General features: G+C 34.6%; 1 protein-coding gene across 1 annotated transcript in view; it reads left to right on the top strand.

Annotated features, from left to right (window-relative positions):
* The window catches only part of LOC127838771 (CD82 antigen-like), a 56,653-nt gene extending 42,350 nt beyond the window's left edge, over window positions 1-14,303 (top strand). Inside the window, exons 5-10 of the mRNA XM_052366764.1 lie at window positions 1,889-1,963; window positions 2,514-2,618; window positions 4,168-4,239; window positions 6,585-6,701; window positions 7,544-7,627; window positions 8,685-14,303. Of these exons, the coding sequence (XP_052222724.1) occupies window positions 1,889-1,963; window positions 2,514-2,618; window positions 4,168-4,239; window positions 6,585-6,701; window positions 7,544-7,627; window positions 8,685-8,747 (516 nt within the window). The 3' untranslated portion in view covers window positions 8,748-14,303. The remainder of the gene's footprint in view (window positions 1-1,888; window positions 1,964-2,513; window positions 2,619-4,167; window positions 4,240-6,584; window positions 6,702-7,543; window positions 7,628-8,684) is intronic.
* The last annotated feature ends 1,834 nt before the right edge of the window (window positions 14,304-16,137 follow it).

Raw genomic sequence — 16,137 nt, 5'->3', positions numbered from 1 at the left:
CCTTGGCGTGCAGTGCTCATGGTTAGTGGTGAAACCTGATTTTTGTCCGTTGTGGGGTGTCATTTGACATGAACAATTTGCTTCAAGCAACATATCTAAACAGCTTGGCAAATTTTCACGAAACTGCGCCTTAATGATTTTTTTAGTGACCCTCTTTCAAAGTTGGTAAAATTGGCAAGTAAGCTGCACATTTAGTGCTCAAGAATTAAAAAAATATATATATATCAAATTTGGAAAATTAAATAATTACATCTTAGACCTTTAACCAGGTTGTTTAAATCATGCATCTAGCGTTAAAACTGGTAAGGATCTGAGGATTAATTTTTAGAGTACTGGATATCAATCTGGAGGATTGCGTTCTTGATCAGTGACCTGACCACATAACTTGTGAAATTCTTTTTATGACCCCGAAGGAGGGCATATAGTGATCGGACCGTCCGTCTGTCTGTCTGTCCGTCTGTCCGTCACACTTTGCGTTTAGGTTTCGAAAAATGCTCATAACTTTTATGTCGCTTGAGCTATAAGCTTCATATTTGGTATGCATGTGTATATGGACAAGGCCTTTCCATACACTCACAAATTTTGACCCCTCTGACCTTGACCTTGAAATTAGGGTCCGCGTTTAGGTTTCAAAATCTGTGTTTAGGTTTCGAAAAATGCTCATAACTTCTATGTCCCTTGAGCTATAACCTTCATATTTGGTATGCATGTGTATATGGACAATGCCTTTCCATACGCACACAAATTTTGACCCCTGTGACCTTGACGTTGAACTTAGGGTCTGTGTTTAGGTTTCGAAATCTGCGTTTAGGTTTGAAAAATGCTCATAACTTCTATGTTCCTTGAGATATAACCTTCATATTTGGTATGCATGTGTATATAGACAAGACCTTTCCATACCCACAAAAATTTTGACTCCTGTGACCTTGACGTTGAACTTAGGGTCTGTGTTTAGGTTTCGAAAAATGGTCATAACTTCTATGTCCCTTGAGATATAACCTTCATAATTGGTATGCATGTGTATATGGACAAGGCCTTTCCATATGCACACAATGTTTTACCCCTGTGACCTTGACCTTAAACTAAGGGTCTGCGTTTAGGTTTTGAAATCTGCGTTAAGTTTGAAAAATGCTCATAACTTCTATGTCCCTTGAGATATAACCTTCATATTTAGTATGAATGTGTATATAGACAAGACCTTTACATACGCACAAAATTGTTCACCCCTTTGACCTTGACCTTGAACTAAGGGTCTGCAAATAGGTTTCGAAATCTGCATTTAGGTTTCGAAAAATGCTCACAACTTCTATGTACCTTGAGATATAACCTTCATATTTGGTATGCATGTGTGTATGGACAAGGCCTTTTCATACGCACTAAAATTTTGACTCTTGTGACCTTGACCTTGAACTTAGGGTCCGCGTTTAGGTTTCCAAATCTGCGTCTAGGATTTGAAAATGCTCATAACTTCTATCAAAGCATTTTATAAACTAATTTATTTAAATTAATTTATTGGTAATAATATGACTGAAAATTTGTTGAAAACTGCAAAAAATCAAACAAAACAAACAAACCCTCCTTTTTTCATGCGAAATGTAACATGCACTATTCAAACTGAGTCTTGTATATGCGTAGTTTTAATGTCAATAAATTGTTGTTGTTATTGTCTTTATCAGTGAGAAGTTGGAGGGTTGGCCTTGCCGTATATAGTTTTTAATGATTTGGTGTTTTTATCTGTAAGAGAGCCTGGCGTATTACAGCAAGCACAATAGCATCAATATTTATATGAAAGTTCATTCCAATCTGCTTTGTTTTCAAAACATCTTCTTTCTAAACATAATTGTTCAATTGCAGAAACATTAAACCATTTCTAAACCACTGTTTTTAGTACATCTTCTTCCTGGTGTTGATCTTCGCTGGAGAAATAGCTGCCGGGGTCCTTGCTATCATTTACAAAGTCAAGGTTTGTAGTTTTAATTGGTCACCTTAGGTCGAAATGTACTAGTTAACATGTACACGCACTTGTCATATTTATATCCCAACAAACAGTGTTCATGATGGGTTATATAACAGACACTCAGTCTTTCAGAATGGCTGCCTTTTGTCTATGTAAAATGTGAAAGTGTGGAGCAATCTTCCTCAACTAGTGATTCAATAGAAACTTAAAATATGTCATCACCATTAATCCACACATTCTTGAGTTACAAAGTATTTACCCATAAACATAGCAAACAGAGCGTTGTATTGGTGGAAATTTTGTTTGTGACTAAGCTTTAGTTGTACAAGTTAATCAATTGAATTTAAGCCTATTATAAAGCAGTCATTTAAATTTTGCAATTTACAACTTTAAGTGATATTGAGATTTTTAATGCACATAAATTTGAAATCTTACAAGATGGCATTAGTCTGTAATCTTATGGCTTGTGTTTACATACATGTGGTAATATCCCTTTTGAAATTTTGCAATACTGAATTTGTTTTGACCATGATTTGTTAGCAACTATTTGTTATAGATTGAAGAAAAAGTGGAGTCAACACTTGAAAAGTCTATCAAAGAAAAGTATGGACCTTCTGGATCAGCTACAATTACTGAAGCATGGGACTTTGTGCAAATTCAGGTAAAGTTTCAGGAAAAATATAGAATGAAAACTTTTCCTCTTGGAGAGCGTAAAACTCCTTTGCTTAAACAGTCAATTTGTGGTTGCGAAAACTTGAATTAAGCGACCTTTGTCTAATGCGACCACAAATGAATTTCCCCCGAGCGTTTTTACTCTATTTTTACATTGTATTGTATTTATTGTTTCCAAGCTTAAGCTGAATAATTACTATTGCAAATAATAACTATTGAACGTGTTCAATATCAACGCATGGGTTAGAGCTCTTAACCGTTAACTCCATCTTCATTCTCAGTAACGGTGGAGTATTTTGACATTGACATTGTAATACTTTTGTCTTACGCGCCCAACCTGCTATTTTCGAGTATTTTGATGGCCAAATATTCGATTTAGCGACCAAATGGTGATACAATTTGAAAATCTGTTGATCGTTAAGGGACAAACTTGATCGCCGATTTATCATTACTTTGACGTTATAAAAGGAAAGCCGTTTCCTTTCAAGAAGCCATAAACAGCACTTTCTCGTCTATAAAATCGGTTTCCTTCTCTTACTCAACATGCAAATCAACCCTGTAATAGCACGTGCATAGCTCCGCCTTTACTGAGAATGAGTTGGAGTTAACGGTTAAGAGCTCTCACCCATGAGTTGATATTGAACACGTGATTCACGCATGGGTAGTCCCAATTATTTGCAATAGTAATTATTCAGAAACGCTTTGAGACAATGAATACAATTGTCTCGACTTTCCATGAAAGGCCGAGTAGTTCCGATATACAAACTTGCAGAACATTAAAAAAAAAGGCAAGCGTTTGTGTTTACAAAATGTTTAAAACTCATTTATTACAAAGACGGCAACAGTGTTTTGTTTGATCATTATATGTTATTAAAGTGCAAGGTAATGATATGTTTAAATTCAATCATACTTGTTTATGGATTATTTCATATAATTTTAACGTTGTACAATATAGTTGCGTCACAAAATCAGTCTATAAATTTGATACTGACGATGATTTTACTTGATTTCTAGAATGGTCTTTTTGTCCCCTACCAGTGAAACCGGAGAGGACTTATGGTAGGCGCTCTGTCTGTCAGTCTGTCAGTCCGTCACACTTTTCTGGATCCTGCGATAACTTAAAAAGTTCTTCATATTTTTTCATGAAACTTGAAACATGTATAGATGGCTATATGGATATAATGCACGTCAATTCATTTTGTTCCTACGTCAAAAAATGTGGTTGCTATGGCAACAAATGTAAACAAAAATTACTGACAATTGTGGAGTTTCACCGGTAGGGGACCATATTGCTTGGCAATCTCTTGTTTATTTTAAGACCATTTTTAAAAAGAGACCACTCTATTACATGCGGATGTCTGTTGTTGTATTGAATTGTAGAAAACTGCAAAACCGATGGTGTAGTTTTAGACAATGACCACTCGCTATTCATTAAATTGATAAGTGTTCAAGTGAGGTTACCTTTTCTGTTTTGATTGCAGGCTAAACAATTATCTGTCTTAATTTTGCATCACCAACATTTGTATGTTGTTTTTCAGTTGGAGTGCTGCGGTGGGAAGGGCCCTAATGACTATAATGGCAGCACGTTTGCTAAAGATCCAAATAAACAGGTGCAGCTCAAAGCTAGTCTATGTATGTTAAGCTCACCTGAGCACATATTGCTCTTGATGAGCTTTTGGGACATATCCCATGTCAGGCAGGGTACAGTGTCTGGTGTGCATTGTAAAATTTTAGCTGGTTACCAATCCAGAGGTCGTATTGTAAATCCAATTTTGATGATGTGGTCAAAATGTTTATCTGGACAATATCTAGGCCAATTTTAAATCTGAGACACATGCATTAAAAATAAAGCCACTAAGTAAAATCCTCTTGCCGCTAGAGGCTACATTTATGAATCATTGTTTTTGGATTTGGTTAGAAATTTAATTTGCCTAGAAAATATATAGGTTCGAGTTGGAATCTGGGTAACGTTGTTCCAAAAACTAGGTATGCAGGTCAAATAAAAGAGAAAAAGCTGTTACCACTCTAAAGGCTACATGTATGAGTCAATCTTAATCAAACCTGGTCAGGATGTTTATCCTGATATTTTGTAGTCTGAATGAGAATGTTGTTCATGTGCTTCAAAATCTAGGTCACCAGATCAAATGTTATAAATAACCTTGTTACCACTCTAGAGGCCATAATTATTACTCCATTTTGATTGAAGTTGGTCGGAATGTATATCTTGACAATGGACAAAGTCCAGGACAAGATCAAATCTGGGTCATGTTTGTTCAAAAACTAGGTCAACAGGTCAAATCTGAGAAAAACCTTTTGTACCATTCTAGGCATTAGTTTAGCTTAGTAACATGTGAGTTAACTCTTATTTTTATTCAATTTAGAAATAACACATCACTCCCCTTTGACTCGACCTCCCATTTGACTGCTATGCTTTTCATGATAGTTCAGTTACTTTGAGTGTATCTTTTGTTTGTTATTCTTAGTTGTATTGTAATTTTGTCCGCTTTGGAAGAAGGCGTGCCGCATTATTTAGCGGTCCATACAGCTAAGACAGTTATGTCTGTACATCAGTGTGAATTTCTTGTCAAAACTTTTTAAATCATAACTTTTTGTCTTTTTTAATGATTTTGAAATAAGTTTGCACAAATATCCTCCATCATTAGACAATGTATTGTGGGTAGCATCCCTCTACCATAAAGGTCAAGGTCACACTAATTGATGAAAGCTGGAAGTCAGCTAGAAAACAGCATGCACATTCCTGTGCATCCACAACTGAGCCATTTATTGAAGGGCTTTTCATTAACTTTTCAGAAAAGTAAACTTATATAATACAACATTTGGCATTTAATAATATTCTCCTTTACCTCAAAGGTCAAGGTCACACATTGGGGTCAAAAGTAAGATTTGGCCATAAAACAAATTGGAAATTCCTGTCTCAGCCATAATTAAAGTATTTTGTACTGAGTACAGCATCGAGAAAAAAGAAGCTGCTAAAAATAGTTGCGCCTCTTGTGGGATATGAACTCATGCCTTCACAAATTGTTCTCTTAAATGACTATTTTACAACACTTTCATCACAAATAGTGTGCATATATAGCAGTTCTTTGTGTCAAATACCTCAAAAACAAAGTTACCAGTGACTTGTTGTTTACGAAAGATAAAAAAAAATGAAATTTGACAATTAATTTGTGTGAGCAAATCCAAAGAATATGGTCATTTTCAGCTCGGAGTTTTCGGAGAAAACCCGATGTATTGTCAAAGCCAGCTCGTGTCGTCCGCATCGTGCTACAACCTTAACATTTGGTTAAGGTTTTAAACATTGGCTCTCAAATCAAATTGCTTCCACCTACAACTTTGAACAACATTTTTGGGTCACTAGGTCAAAGGTCAAGGTCACTGTGACCTTTAAAAAAAAAAATCTGTCAAGCTTTCATTTATTCAAAACTGCACCCGGAGCTGAGCGTGGCACCTGTTATGCAGTGCTCTTGTTTGAAGAAGGGATAGCTTTTCTTTTCTTATCATAAGTCCACCTTAGATAGAAAAAAAACATGTTAGATAACCCCCCGTTCTCACATAGCTGTGACTTTACGACGATCATCTCTATCAAGCCACAATCTGAAAAATATTTGGATTGGGGCTGATCGAGGCCGATCAGAGTCTAAATCAAGCAATTTGGCAAATTATGGTCTTCATTTCGACTTTTTTTCTTTTCTTATTGTTTCTTGTTGGCCACGATCCCGCTACACTTGTTTTGAGCATGTTCAAAATAAGCGTGGCGAGAGCGTAGAGCTCTCCGAACATGAAGACTCTATCGCGATCATACTGTGCTAAAGAAGACTCCACTACGCTGCTCCTGTGATTTGTCACGATCGGCCACGTTTTCGGTCATGCTTTGATCGTAGTAGAAGCGGCGTCTCTGTGTGAACGGGGGGTCAGCTTGTGTCTCTTGTTTCAGATTCCGCTATCCTGCTGTGTGCTGACCAATAAGAAGGATGCATATGATAGCCCAGACAAGGCCACTGCCGTAAACATTACAGAGTGTCAGACCAAGCAATCTGAATATCACACCAAGGTGAGTCTCTTACATCTTTCTTGATCAAATGATTCCATCCTATCCTTAAGAAAATTCAGCTTGTTAGTACATTGCTTACTATGTAACATTTCAGAAACATTACAGGGTCCAAGGTCCTGATGGATTATAATGCTATCTGTTACAACAATAGAACATTCTCATTAAAATCATCTCCAGCCTGACACTTCAATACTATCCTATGACACGATCTGATGACATCACATTGAAGATCACGTTCAATAACAAATCAAATTGTTGATTTCAAAACTCTTTGATATTCTTATATATTTAATTGGTAAGAATAAATGCCAAATGTATTTCAGTAACAAAATGTACATTTTTTAAAACAATGGACACGTTGTATTAAACTGACAGTTTAACATAATATGACCTCTTGTTTAATGTCTCTAGTGACAAATAATTGAAGGAACATTATTATTTGATTTTAATGAGATTAAACAATAGCACTTGAAAATAAAAAGTTCTGCATTAGAAAATCTTGTGCATGACAGACCTTGCGGTGTTTTTTTTCTGAACATTATTTTATGTTTACTTGTAAAAGTGAATATTAATTGATTTAAAACACTTTTCCACTAAATGTTTGGTTGTAACATAATTAATAATCAATCTCCAATATATAATATTTACACCAGAATCTGTTTTGAGGACTTTAAAAGTCTTTAAAACATGATTATATATTTTTAATTACTTTTTTGAAAATTTTAGAAAAAATACTATCTATAAATACATCGATAAAAAATATGCGCAGAGATAAAATATCTCTTTTAAAAGTACTGGCTATTGTACAGTCTGCCAAGTATACATGTTCTATGTTATTTCAGGGCTGTAAGGACAGTTTGATTAACTGGGCCAATAAACATACAGGTATTCTGATTGGTGTGGCCATTGGCATCGGTTCACTTCAGGTTGGTATTTGTCAAATTTGAAGGCTTACCAGGCACTAAATATGACTTGCGTAATGTAAAACAGGTTGTATGCCTTCTGTGTAATTGCAGGACATGGTCAGGAGCTATGCTGTTGGCTATAAAGTCACACAAGGTTTCGTTGTTTCCTAACCAGACTGTTAATGTGCTGGCTGGCTTGGAGCTATGTTTTATAAATAGGCATTTAACCCATTTTCACATGGTCATATGTCAAAATCTTATAATAATTAGAGTTTGTTTCACATGAGTGATTATTACTTTTGCTTGTTTACATGACATTTTTGCCGTAGAGTGTAATCAGAAATCTTGTGTTTCATAGGATTATATTTAATGTGTATTATAAAACATGAAGATACATACCCAAAAGATTAAGTATTTGCAGCAATGGCTAGGGTTTTTTCAAGACAATAGAAGAAACACAATTATTTTTGTTTTTGGATTACCTGTGCAGTAGTCACTACTTTAACAGTTTTTTATGCCCCCGGATCGAATGATCGGGGTATATTGTTTTTGGCCTGTCTGTCTGTCATTCTGTCTGTCATTCTGTCCCAAATCTTAAACCTTGGTTAAAGTCAAGATAAAAGTTTTGCAATAACTTTTGCATTATTGAAGATAGCTACTTGATATTTGGCATGCATGTGTATCTCATGGAGCTGCACATTTTGAGTGGTGAAAGGTCAAGGTCATCCTTCAAGGTCAAAGGTCAAATATATGGCTTCAAAGTGGCGTCAAAACTTTAACCTTGGTCATAACTTTTGCTATATGGAAGATAGCAACTTTATATTTGGCATGCATGTGTATCTCATGGAGCTGCAAATTTTGAGTGGTGAAAGGTCAAGGTCATCTTTAAAGGTCAAAGGTCAAATTTATGGCTTCAAAGCGGCGCAATAGGGGGACATGTGTTTCTGACAAACACATCTCTTGTTTAAAGCAGGTATTGCAGCAGTGAACACATTATAATGCAATTTTTTCTTCTCAATTTCAACTATAAATAGTTCATGCAAGTATATTGTAAGCATATTGTTACATTGTTTTGCAGTTGTTTGGCATCATAGTGGCTGCCTGCCTGTGTCGCCAGGTGGACCGAGAGGAGAAGTACTAGCCCTCTGTCAGCCCTGCTTGCATCTAGAGGTGTATCAACTACGTCTGCAATATAAACTTGTATCTAGTGGAGTACAAGAAAACTTCTGTCATTCCAACAAGCAGCCTTAACTGGATTTCCGAAAGAAAAGCGTTTCTTAAAACAAAAAAATACCTTAAAAGTGAAAAGTGTCGTCCCTGACTAGCCTGTTCGGCCTTCATAGGCTAATCTGGGACGACGCTTTACTCATATGCAATAATCCCATTTTTTGCTGGAACTATGTCTGCAATACGCAGCCAGTGAAGTACACCAAGAACTTCTGTCAACTTAACTTGCATTCAGAAGTGTAACTCATAATAACTTACAATATGAACAACTTAGTATTTTTTATATAAGTGTTTACTTAATGAACAATCCTTTTGAGATGTTACAGTATCATATTTGATAATAATTTAACTAGTATTGAATTCTATACAATTATGAACTTGCCATGCATTAGAACTGATTAATTCCATGTTGAGATTAATTTATTGTTTATTATACAGCAAATGTTTAATTTTACAGATGCAATGACTTTTTGATTAACTCTCATTAACCTGGATGGAGGCTCATTCACAATATTTGGCAAACATTTATTCAAGTGATTCTTACTAGTTAAATGACATTCAAGTTCTTTACTAAATATTGTTAAGTTTTTTGTACATACTAGAATTTACAGGTACAATATTTAATAGCAATAACAGAAATGCATGGGTTATAGTTAATTTTGTTACATTATTGATCCATTATTTTCCATCAGTTTGTTCCATAAAGAACTGAATGTACCACATTATGATAGAACCAGCAAGAGCTTGCTTCATAAGCTGCCTATATAGTGTACTTATGGGCCTTACTGTGGGTAGACGGGTCTAAGGCATGTGTCAGTCAAGGGACACCATTTGCAGCTTTTATGGAATTTGATTTTTAGCCCATCGGCATCCCCCCATAAGAAGCAAAGTGAAAAAGGCTTTTGCAACCAATATAAAACCAAAACAGCCTGCTCGCAGTCTGTTCAGGTTTTATGCTGTTTGCTGCTCATCAGTAACTAAGGATTGGAAATGAAGCCTTTAGATCTTGAATTTAGTAAGAAAAGTATTTAATTTAATGTGATTTTTAAGTGACTACAAATGCGTCAAAAAAAGTATCTAAGTGGTAAAGGGTTTAAGAAGTCTCTTCTAAATGTAAGTCCTGGATTATCTGACAACATACTCTACATACATGCATTAAACCCTGTGTTCCCATAGCAATCATTATATTCTTTACATTATGTTAGCAATGATTATATTCTATACATTATGTCATTTTGTCAGATTATATTCTATACATTATGTCATTTTGTCAGATTATATTCTATACATTATGTCATTTTGTCAAATTTTTTTACCAGTAATTCAACAGTTTTACAAATGGACTTAATGACCTGTCCTTACATTTTATTTAAGATATGCATAATCTCTGCTTATTTCTGTAAAATTATTGTTAACAGGTATATTATTTTATAAGTTAAATGCTTAATGCAGTATTGTACATGATTGTATAGTTAAAAATCTGTTTTGTGATATACCGGGGTAGTATTATGGATTTATTATGGTATCTCCCTAGACATTATTTTAAAACAGATCTGTAATGAACATTGGAAACTTATTTATTTTTGGAATCTCAGCAGGTTTAATTAAAAATATCCCAAACACATTTAAAACCAATTAAGGATTGATAAGAAAGGTCTTATTAATTATGATGGTGTTGATGAACGTTTTGTTACATGTATTGAAGAACCGCAACATTGAATTATGATCACTTTTTTCTAATTGATGTTATATAAAATCATCTCAAATGTTAATAAAGTGGCTATCGCCATAATTCTTCCTCTTAGATCATAAACAATCTATGAATGATTGACTTATTGCATGTTTCTCATAAATAATCTTTTGGAATTTTGCATAAGATGATGGAAGCTTCTCTGTAATTGTCCTTCTCAGATTTATTCCTAGTGCAATAAGTTTTTGAATTTTTGGGTAAGTTTGTGAAACAAAAACTTAAGATTTAATGCAATTATCGCAATATTTTTTAAAATATTTTGTTGTTCTTGGTGGTTCTCGGACTGTTGTAATCTAGCTAGTATTTTGTTGTATCATTCATATAGATGTTGAAAAATCATTCTATTTAAGTGCATTGTTCAGCTTTATTATAAAATAATATATATTTCAGCCTCCCTAGACAAAGTTTTGAGGGGGTATACTTGAGCGCTCTGTTGGTTAGTTGGTAGGTCTGTCACACTGCACATGTTTACTTTGTTTGGCAAAGTAGTCTCTCAGTAAACTGCGTTTAACATGAAAAGGTTTAGATATATTGATTAAACTTTGTACAAGTGCAAGACCTTACTTGTGTGTAGCAATATTCTTTGAGGATTTATGTGCACTTAAACTAAAGTAAATTTTGGTAACTTAACATAATAACAAGTTTTCATTGTGTTGTTAACAACTCTTTGCCGAGTTATTTGCTCTGAAATAGGCTTTTTAAGATTTGTATAATAACACCATTGCTCATGTGTAATTTTTAGCGAGGCTGTTTTAGGAGAAAACCCGAGCTATTGTCATAGCCAGCTCGCCGTCCGTCGTAGGCGTCGTGCTAAAACCTTAACATTGGCCATAACTTTTTAAATATTGAAGATACATGTAGCACCTTGATATTTGGCACGCATGTGTATCTCATGGAGCTGCACATTTTGAGTGGTAAAATTTCAAGGTGAACATTATCCTTCAATGTCTTGGGTCGAAAAAACAAAGTCAAGGGAAGTAATAAGCTTTAAATGGACATAGTTATCTGACCTGCCCACTTATATATTTTTGTTAAATAAATCAAAACGGCGCAGTAGGCGGCATTGTGTTTCTGACAAACACATTGTAGTAAAAGGTCAAGGTCATCCTTTACAGTCTATGGTAAAAAATACAAATTTAAGGGAAGTAATAAGCTTTAAAAAGGGAGAAAATTATTCAATATTGAACATAGCCACTTAATATATTTGGCATGCATGTGTATCTCATGGAGCTGCACATTTTGAGTGATCAATCACAGTCACGGTAGTGGCATTTAATTATTTGCTACTAAAAATAGAGATTTGTTAAAGACAATTATCTTCAAGGAAAGTAATTTATATAATTATAAATCTCATATATTTCCTAACCAAGAATTGAAGTTCTTTTCAAAGTTACTGTACAGATTTTATTATTTTAATTATTTATAACTCAAATGATTGATTTGTCAAAGTTTTTTTTTAATGATATTATAATTTCTTTGATGTTCATTACATACCTGTGGACTTATGTCCATAGATACATGATCAACTCTGGCTATGATCTCTTTTAAACCACAGGCCTTGGTTTTCAGTGATGTCTGACATGGTCATAAATGACTGTGAGACCCTCCCCCCCCCCCCCCCCCCAACCCCCAGTTGGATTGGACAAAATTCAAGGGAAGTTATCAGCTTTAATGGGAGATGATTTCTATACCTGCCAAATGATAAATAGCAATTTTATTTCAAAGTGGCGCAATAGGGCGCATTGTGTTTCTGACGAACACATCTCTTGATATAATTATCATTTCTTACCTGTTCTAATTTGTGAATGCTAGTTTTCATTAAATGCCAGTGGACTTATGTCCATACATTACATACATGATGAAATCTTGCTATGATCTCTTTGATAAACCACAGGCCTTGGTTGTCAGTGATGTCTGACTTGGTCATTTTTGACTGTCTTCAGACCCCCCCCCCCCCCCCCCCCCCCCCCGGTTGGATTGGACAAAATCCAAGGGAATTAAAGCTTTAAAGGGAGATGGTGTCTATACCTGCCGATAAATAGAAATTTTATTTCAAAGTGGCGCAGTAGGGGGCATTGTGTTTCTCACAAACACATCTCTTGTTGGGTCACTAGGTCAAAGGTCAAGGTCACTGTGACCTCTAAAAAAAATTAAATTCTGACAAGCTTTTGCAGCCGAGCGTGGCAACCGTTATGTGGTGCTCTTGTTGTCACAAACTAGTCTCGCAGTTTTCTGTGTATCGAAACAATACTTTAATGGGTTCTTTTGGTGTATTTCACTATTTGTTGCACAGTTATGTGCATTTGAACTTAAACAATTGATTCAATAGCTCAACGTGACTCTTATTGTCATTGTGTGTGAACAATTGGAATAAGCAAATGACACAATTAATTTTGAGATTAGTTTTTTGGCACCTTCTTATGAGCCATTGCGGGGGAATTGTCACGTTGAATAACTGTTCTAGTTTGTTTCTGTGAATGTTTTTTAACTGTTTTTAATATTTATAGCCTTAATCATTACACTTTATTTGCTTTTAAATGTTGAGTTTAAATTATGGCTTGAATATAACAGCCATGGCTTCTGATAGCAAGTTATGACAAGAATAAGAAACAGGGTAGTTTTAGTTCTTTTTTTAACGTTAATATGTAATGTATAGTTTTATGTTGATGTTAGTTTTGAAGAATTGCAATATTAAACAACTCACAAGCAATATGAACTTAATTTCAGTGCCATTGAAAGAAGTTTGATCTTATGAAGTAGCTATGCACTTTAACAAAACAATTACAAAAAACTGTTGTAAAAACTTTATCCTTTTTTGTTTTCTGAATTGGGGAAAAACTCTATAAATAAAACTGATTAATTCTCAAGGTTCATTATTAATTTGTATCTTGATTCTTTCTCATTTATAAGTACTTCATTCCTCCACCACAGTTGGCTGAAATGACAAGTCTTGTATCTTTGATCGCCTTCTGTGATCTGTATGGCTTTTCCTGTCATTCCAGTTTCTTGGTGGTAAGTGTAGTATCTATATGCTTGAAATACGGTGTAAGCATTATTCTAGATTGTTTAAGCCTTCATGTGTTATTTAAGTACACTTCGTTTCATGAATGTAAATTTGAACATAAATGGAAAAAGAAATTTATATTACCTACATTGTTTATGAGAATTGACATCTTTTAAGGAATAACATATATTGTATTAACCAGGTTTAGTTATTACACTCATTGTCTAGTATAGTGTGAATCTTTTTTTAGACGTGATGATTAAATCCTATTATCAATTAGTATTCAATAACTTAAAAATATATATGTGGTATAGGTGATAAATTTAGATTAGAACTTGTATTTGCTATGGTAAAATCTTGATGTAAAGTGCTGTTGTAAGTTATAGCCAAGTGTGTTTAATGTGTTTTTTGTAATGAATCGAGTTGTTGTAATGCATAATGAAAATTATAGGATGGAATTTAGGTTGCTAAGATATAAAACATTTTTTTTGGAAACAAGTTGGTTACTGGACTCTCATATGTAAACAAATTAGGCACTTTCTAATATTATATTATCAAGTTTGAATTCATAATTTTATATTTTAACTTGGCTTTTCATATAGATCCTAAACTTTGTTGTTGACATGATTGTTGTTGTGTGCACATTTACGGTATGTCACCAGATTTAGTTTGGCATCACCGTTTCATTGTTTAAAATAAAAGGCACAGTAGGATTGCATCAGCTTTTCATTTGTGTTAAATTCCTCCATATACAAGAGTTTACTTTTTTAATAATGATATCCTTGGCAATACCGTTCTAAACATGTTTATTTTTTCATCAAACATAGTTAACTGTAATTCAAATTATGTTCAATTTATATTGAAACATTGATTTCTTGAATAATCATCTTTTGCAAATGTTTTAAGTTGTATTCTGCTGCAAATAATTTGTCTTTAGATTTCCTTTATTTTAAAAAAAAGGTGTTCACCTTAAAGGGTGCCTTTATATTAACAGTGCATATTTTATTTGTTTGTTAAATTTTCTTAAGAGAACTTTAATTGTTTATGATTATAAAATTGACACAGGAAACATATACCTCAATATGGGAATATACATAGGGCACTTCCACATTCGTAAGCGCATAGTGACATAATAGGCCTATTTTAATGTTACAAAAGATTATATGTTGTCAGTTTCATAATTATATAGTTTATTGTTGTCTTATAATATAAGTTATATATTTTACATTATACAATATTTATATCAAAAGTGTTGTGCTTATCATACACATTTCTGAATTCTGGATATTGATCCACAGTGACCTGAACTGACATGGCTTGTTTGTTTCGTAAAACTAGTTCACGCTTAGTTCAAGTCATTCCGAGCATAGAGATTTTCCACCTATAACGCAATTGTAAGTACACATTGTTCGTACTTAGGTTGTCCAGTTTACTCCCCGCATGTGGGTTGGGTTGCTGGTAGCCAATCTGGACTGGTGGTGTTTCTTCCAGGTAATGGTGTTGCCCATACTTAACAGAATAGTATAGTAAACTGCAGCCCCCATACACCCACAGATTAAAAAAAATATAAATAAAATGAGAAAGACCACGATTGATAAATGTATCCCCTTTTCAACAATAACACAACAACAAAACCTAAAACTTCATTACGAAAACATTTGGTATAAATTATAATATACTATGCGGTTGAGATGTTGAAATAAGTACATATTTTTACAACAAATAAAATCATGTCATAATAGAAAACTTTGGCTTTTTAACATAACAAAACAGATAAGATAAGAAAGTAATGTTAAATAATAAATAGCTTTAATTTTTAGTCCACATAAACACGCCTTTAGGAAGTTTTAAGGGTATTCTTTTGCTTGTCGTCTGTAAGTGCGTTATTTTGTTGCCTGTTTCTTATAGCGATCTCCTCCATAACCCAACAGATTTTAATGAAACTTGACATTATTGATCCTTGGGAGACAGTCTTTAAAATTGTTAAAATCGTTCTTGCTTGTTTCATATGAAGGTCATCAGAGCTTGAAATAATTTTGTTAAATGCGGTAGAGGACTGTTGTGTTTATGCCGGTGGATTTAACTACGACTACTAACAACGACACTTAATACTACTTTCTATATACCGGTAGGTAACCGATTCTCATACCTCATGCACAACGGAATAATCCTACACGTGTAGACACGTCCGCTCAGCTCCGTGCTACCAGTACCAGCAACCACCATCTCCCTCCTGATTGGTCGCTTATTCATCATCTCGCAGCAAACTCGTGCAGCATGTGCATGTCGTAGACTGGTCACCGGCACTACTATCCACCCCGTTTTTCCGTTTGGACTGACGCCCCACTCAGAATGAGTCGTACCGCCGCAGTTGTACCGTCGCACCCGAGAAAGAACCAAAAACCCATTCCCTCGGGACCAGTGCCCCGTTGCGTAAGCACAATGGTGCCCTCGCCAAACGAAGTTCTCATGGGCCACTTCGTTCTAATGAATAATGTGACATTGACCTGACACCGAAGTAAGGTCAACATACATGGTTCCTAAGCCCAA

This window comes from Dreissena polymorpha, chromosome 1 (assembly GCF_020536995.1).
Source record: "Dreissena polymorpha isolate Duluth1 chromosome 1, UMN_Dpol_1.0, whole genome shotgun sequence".
NCBI lineage: Eukaryota > Metazoa > Mollusca > Bivalvia > Myida > Dreissenidae > Dreissena > Dreissena polymorpha.
The sequence above is the reverse complement of the archived record's forward strand: the minus strand, read 5'-3'. Positions and strand labels throughout refer to the sequence as shown.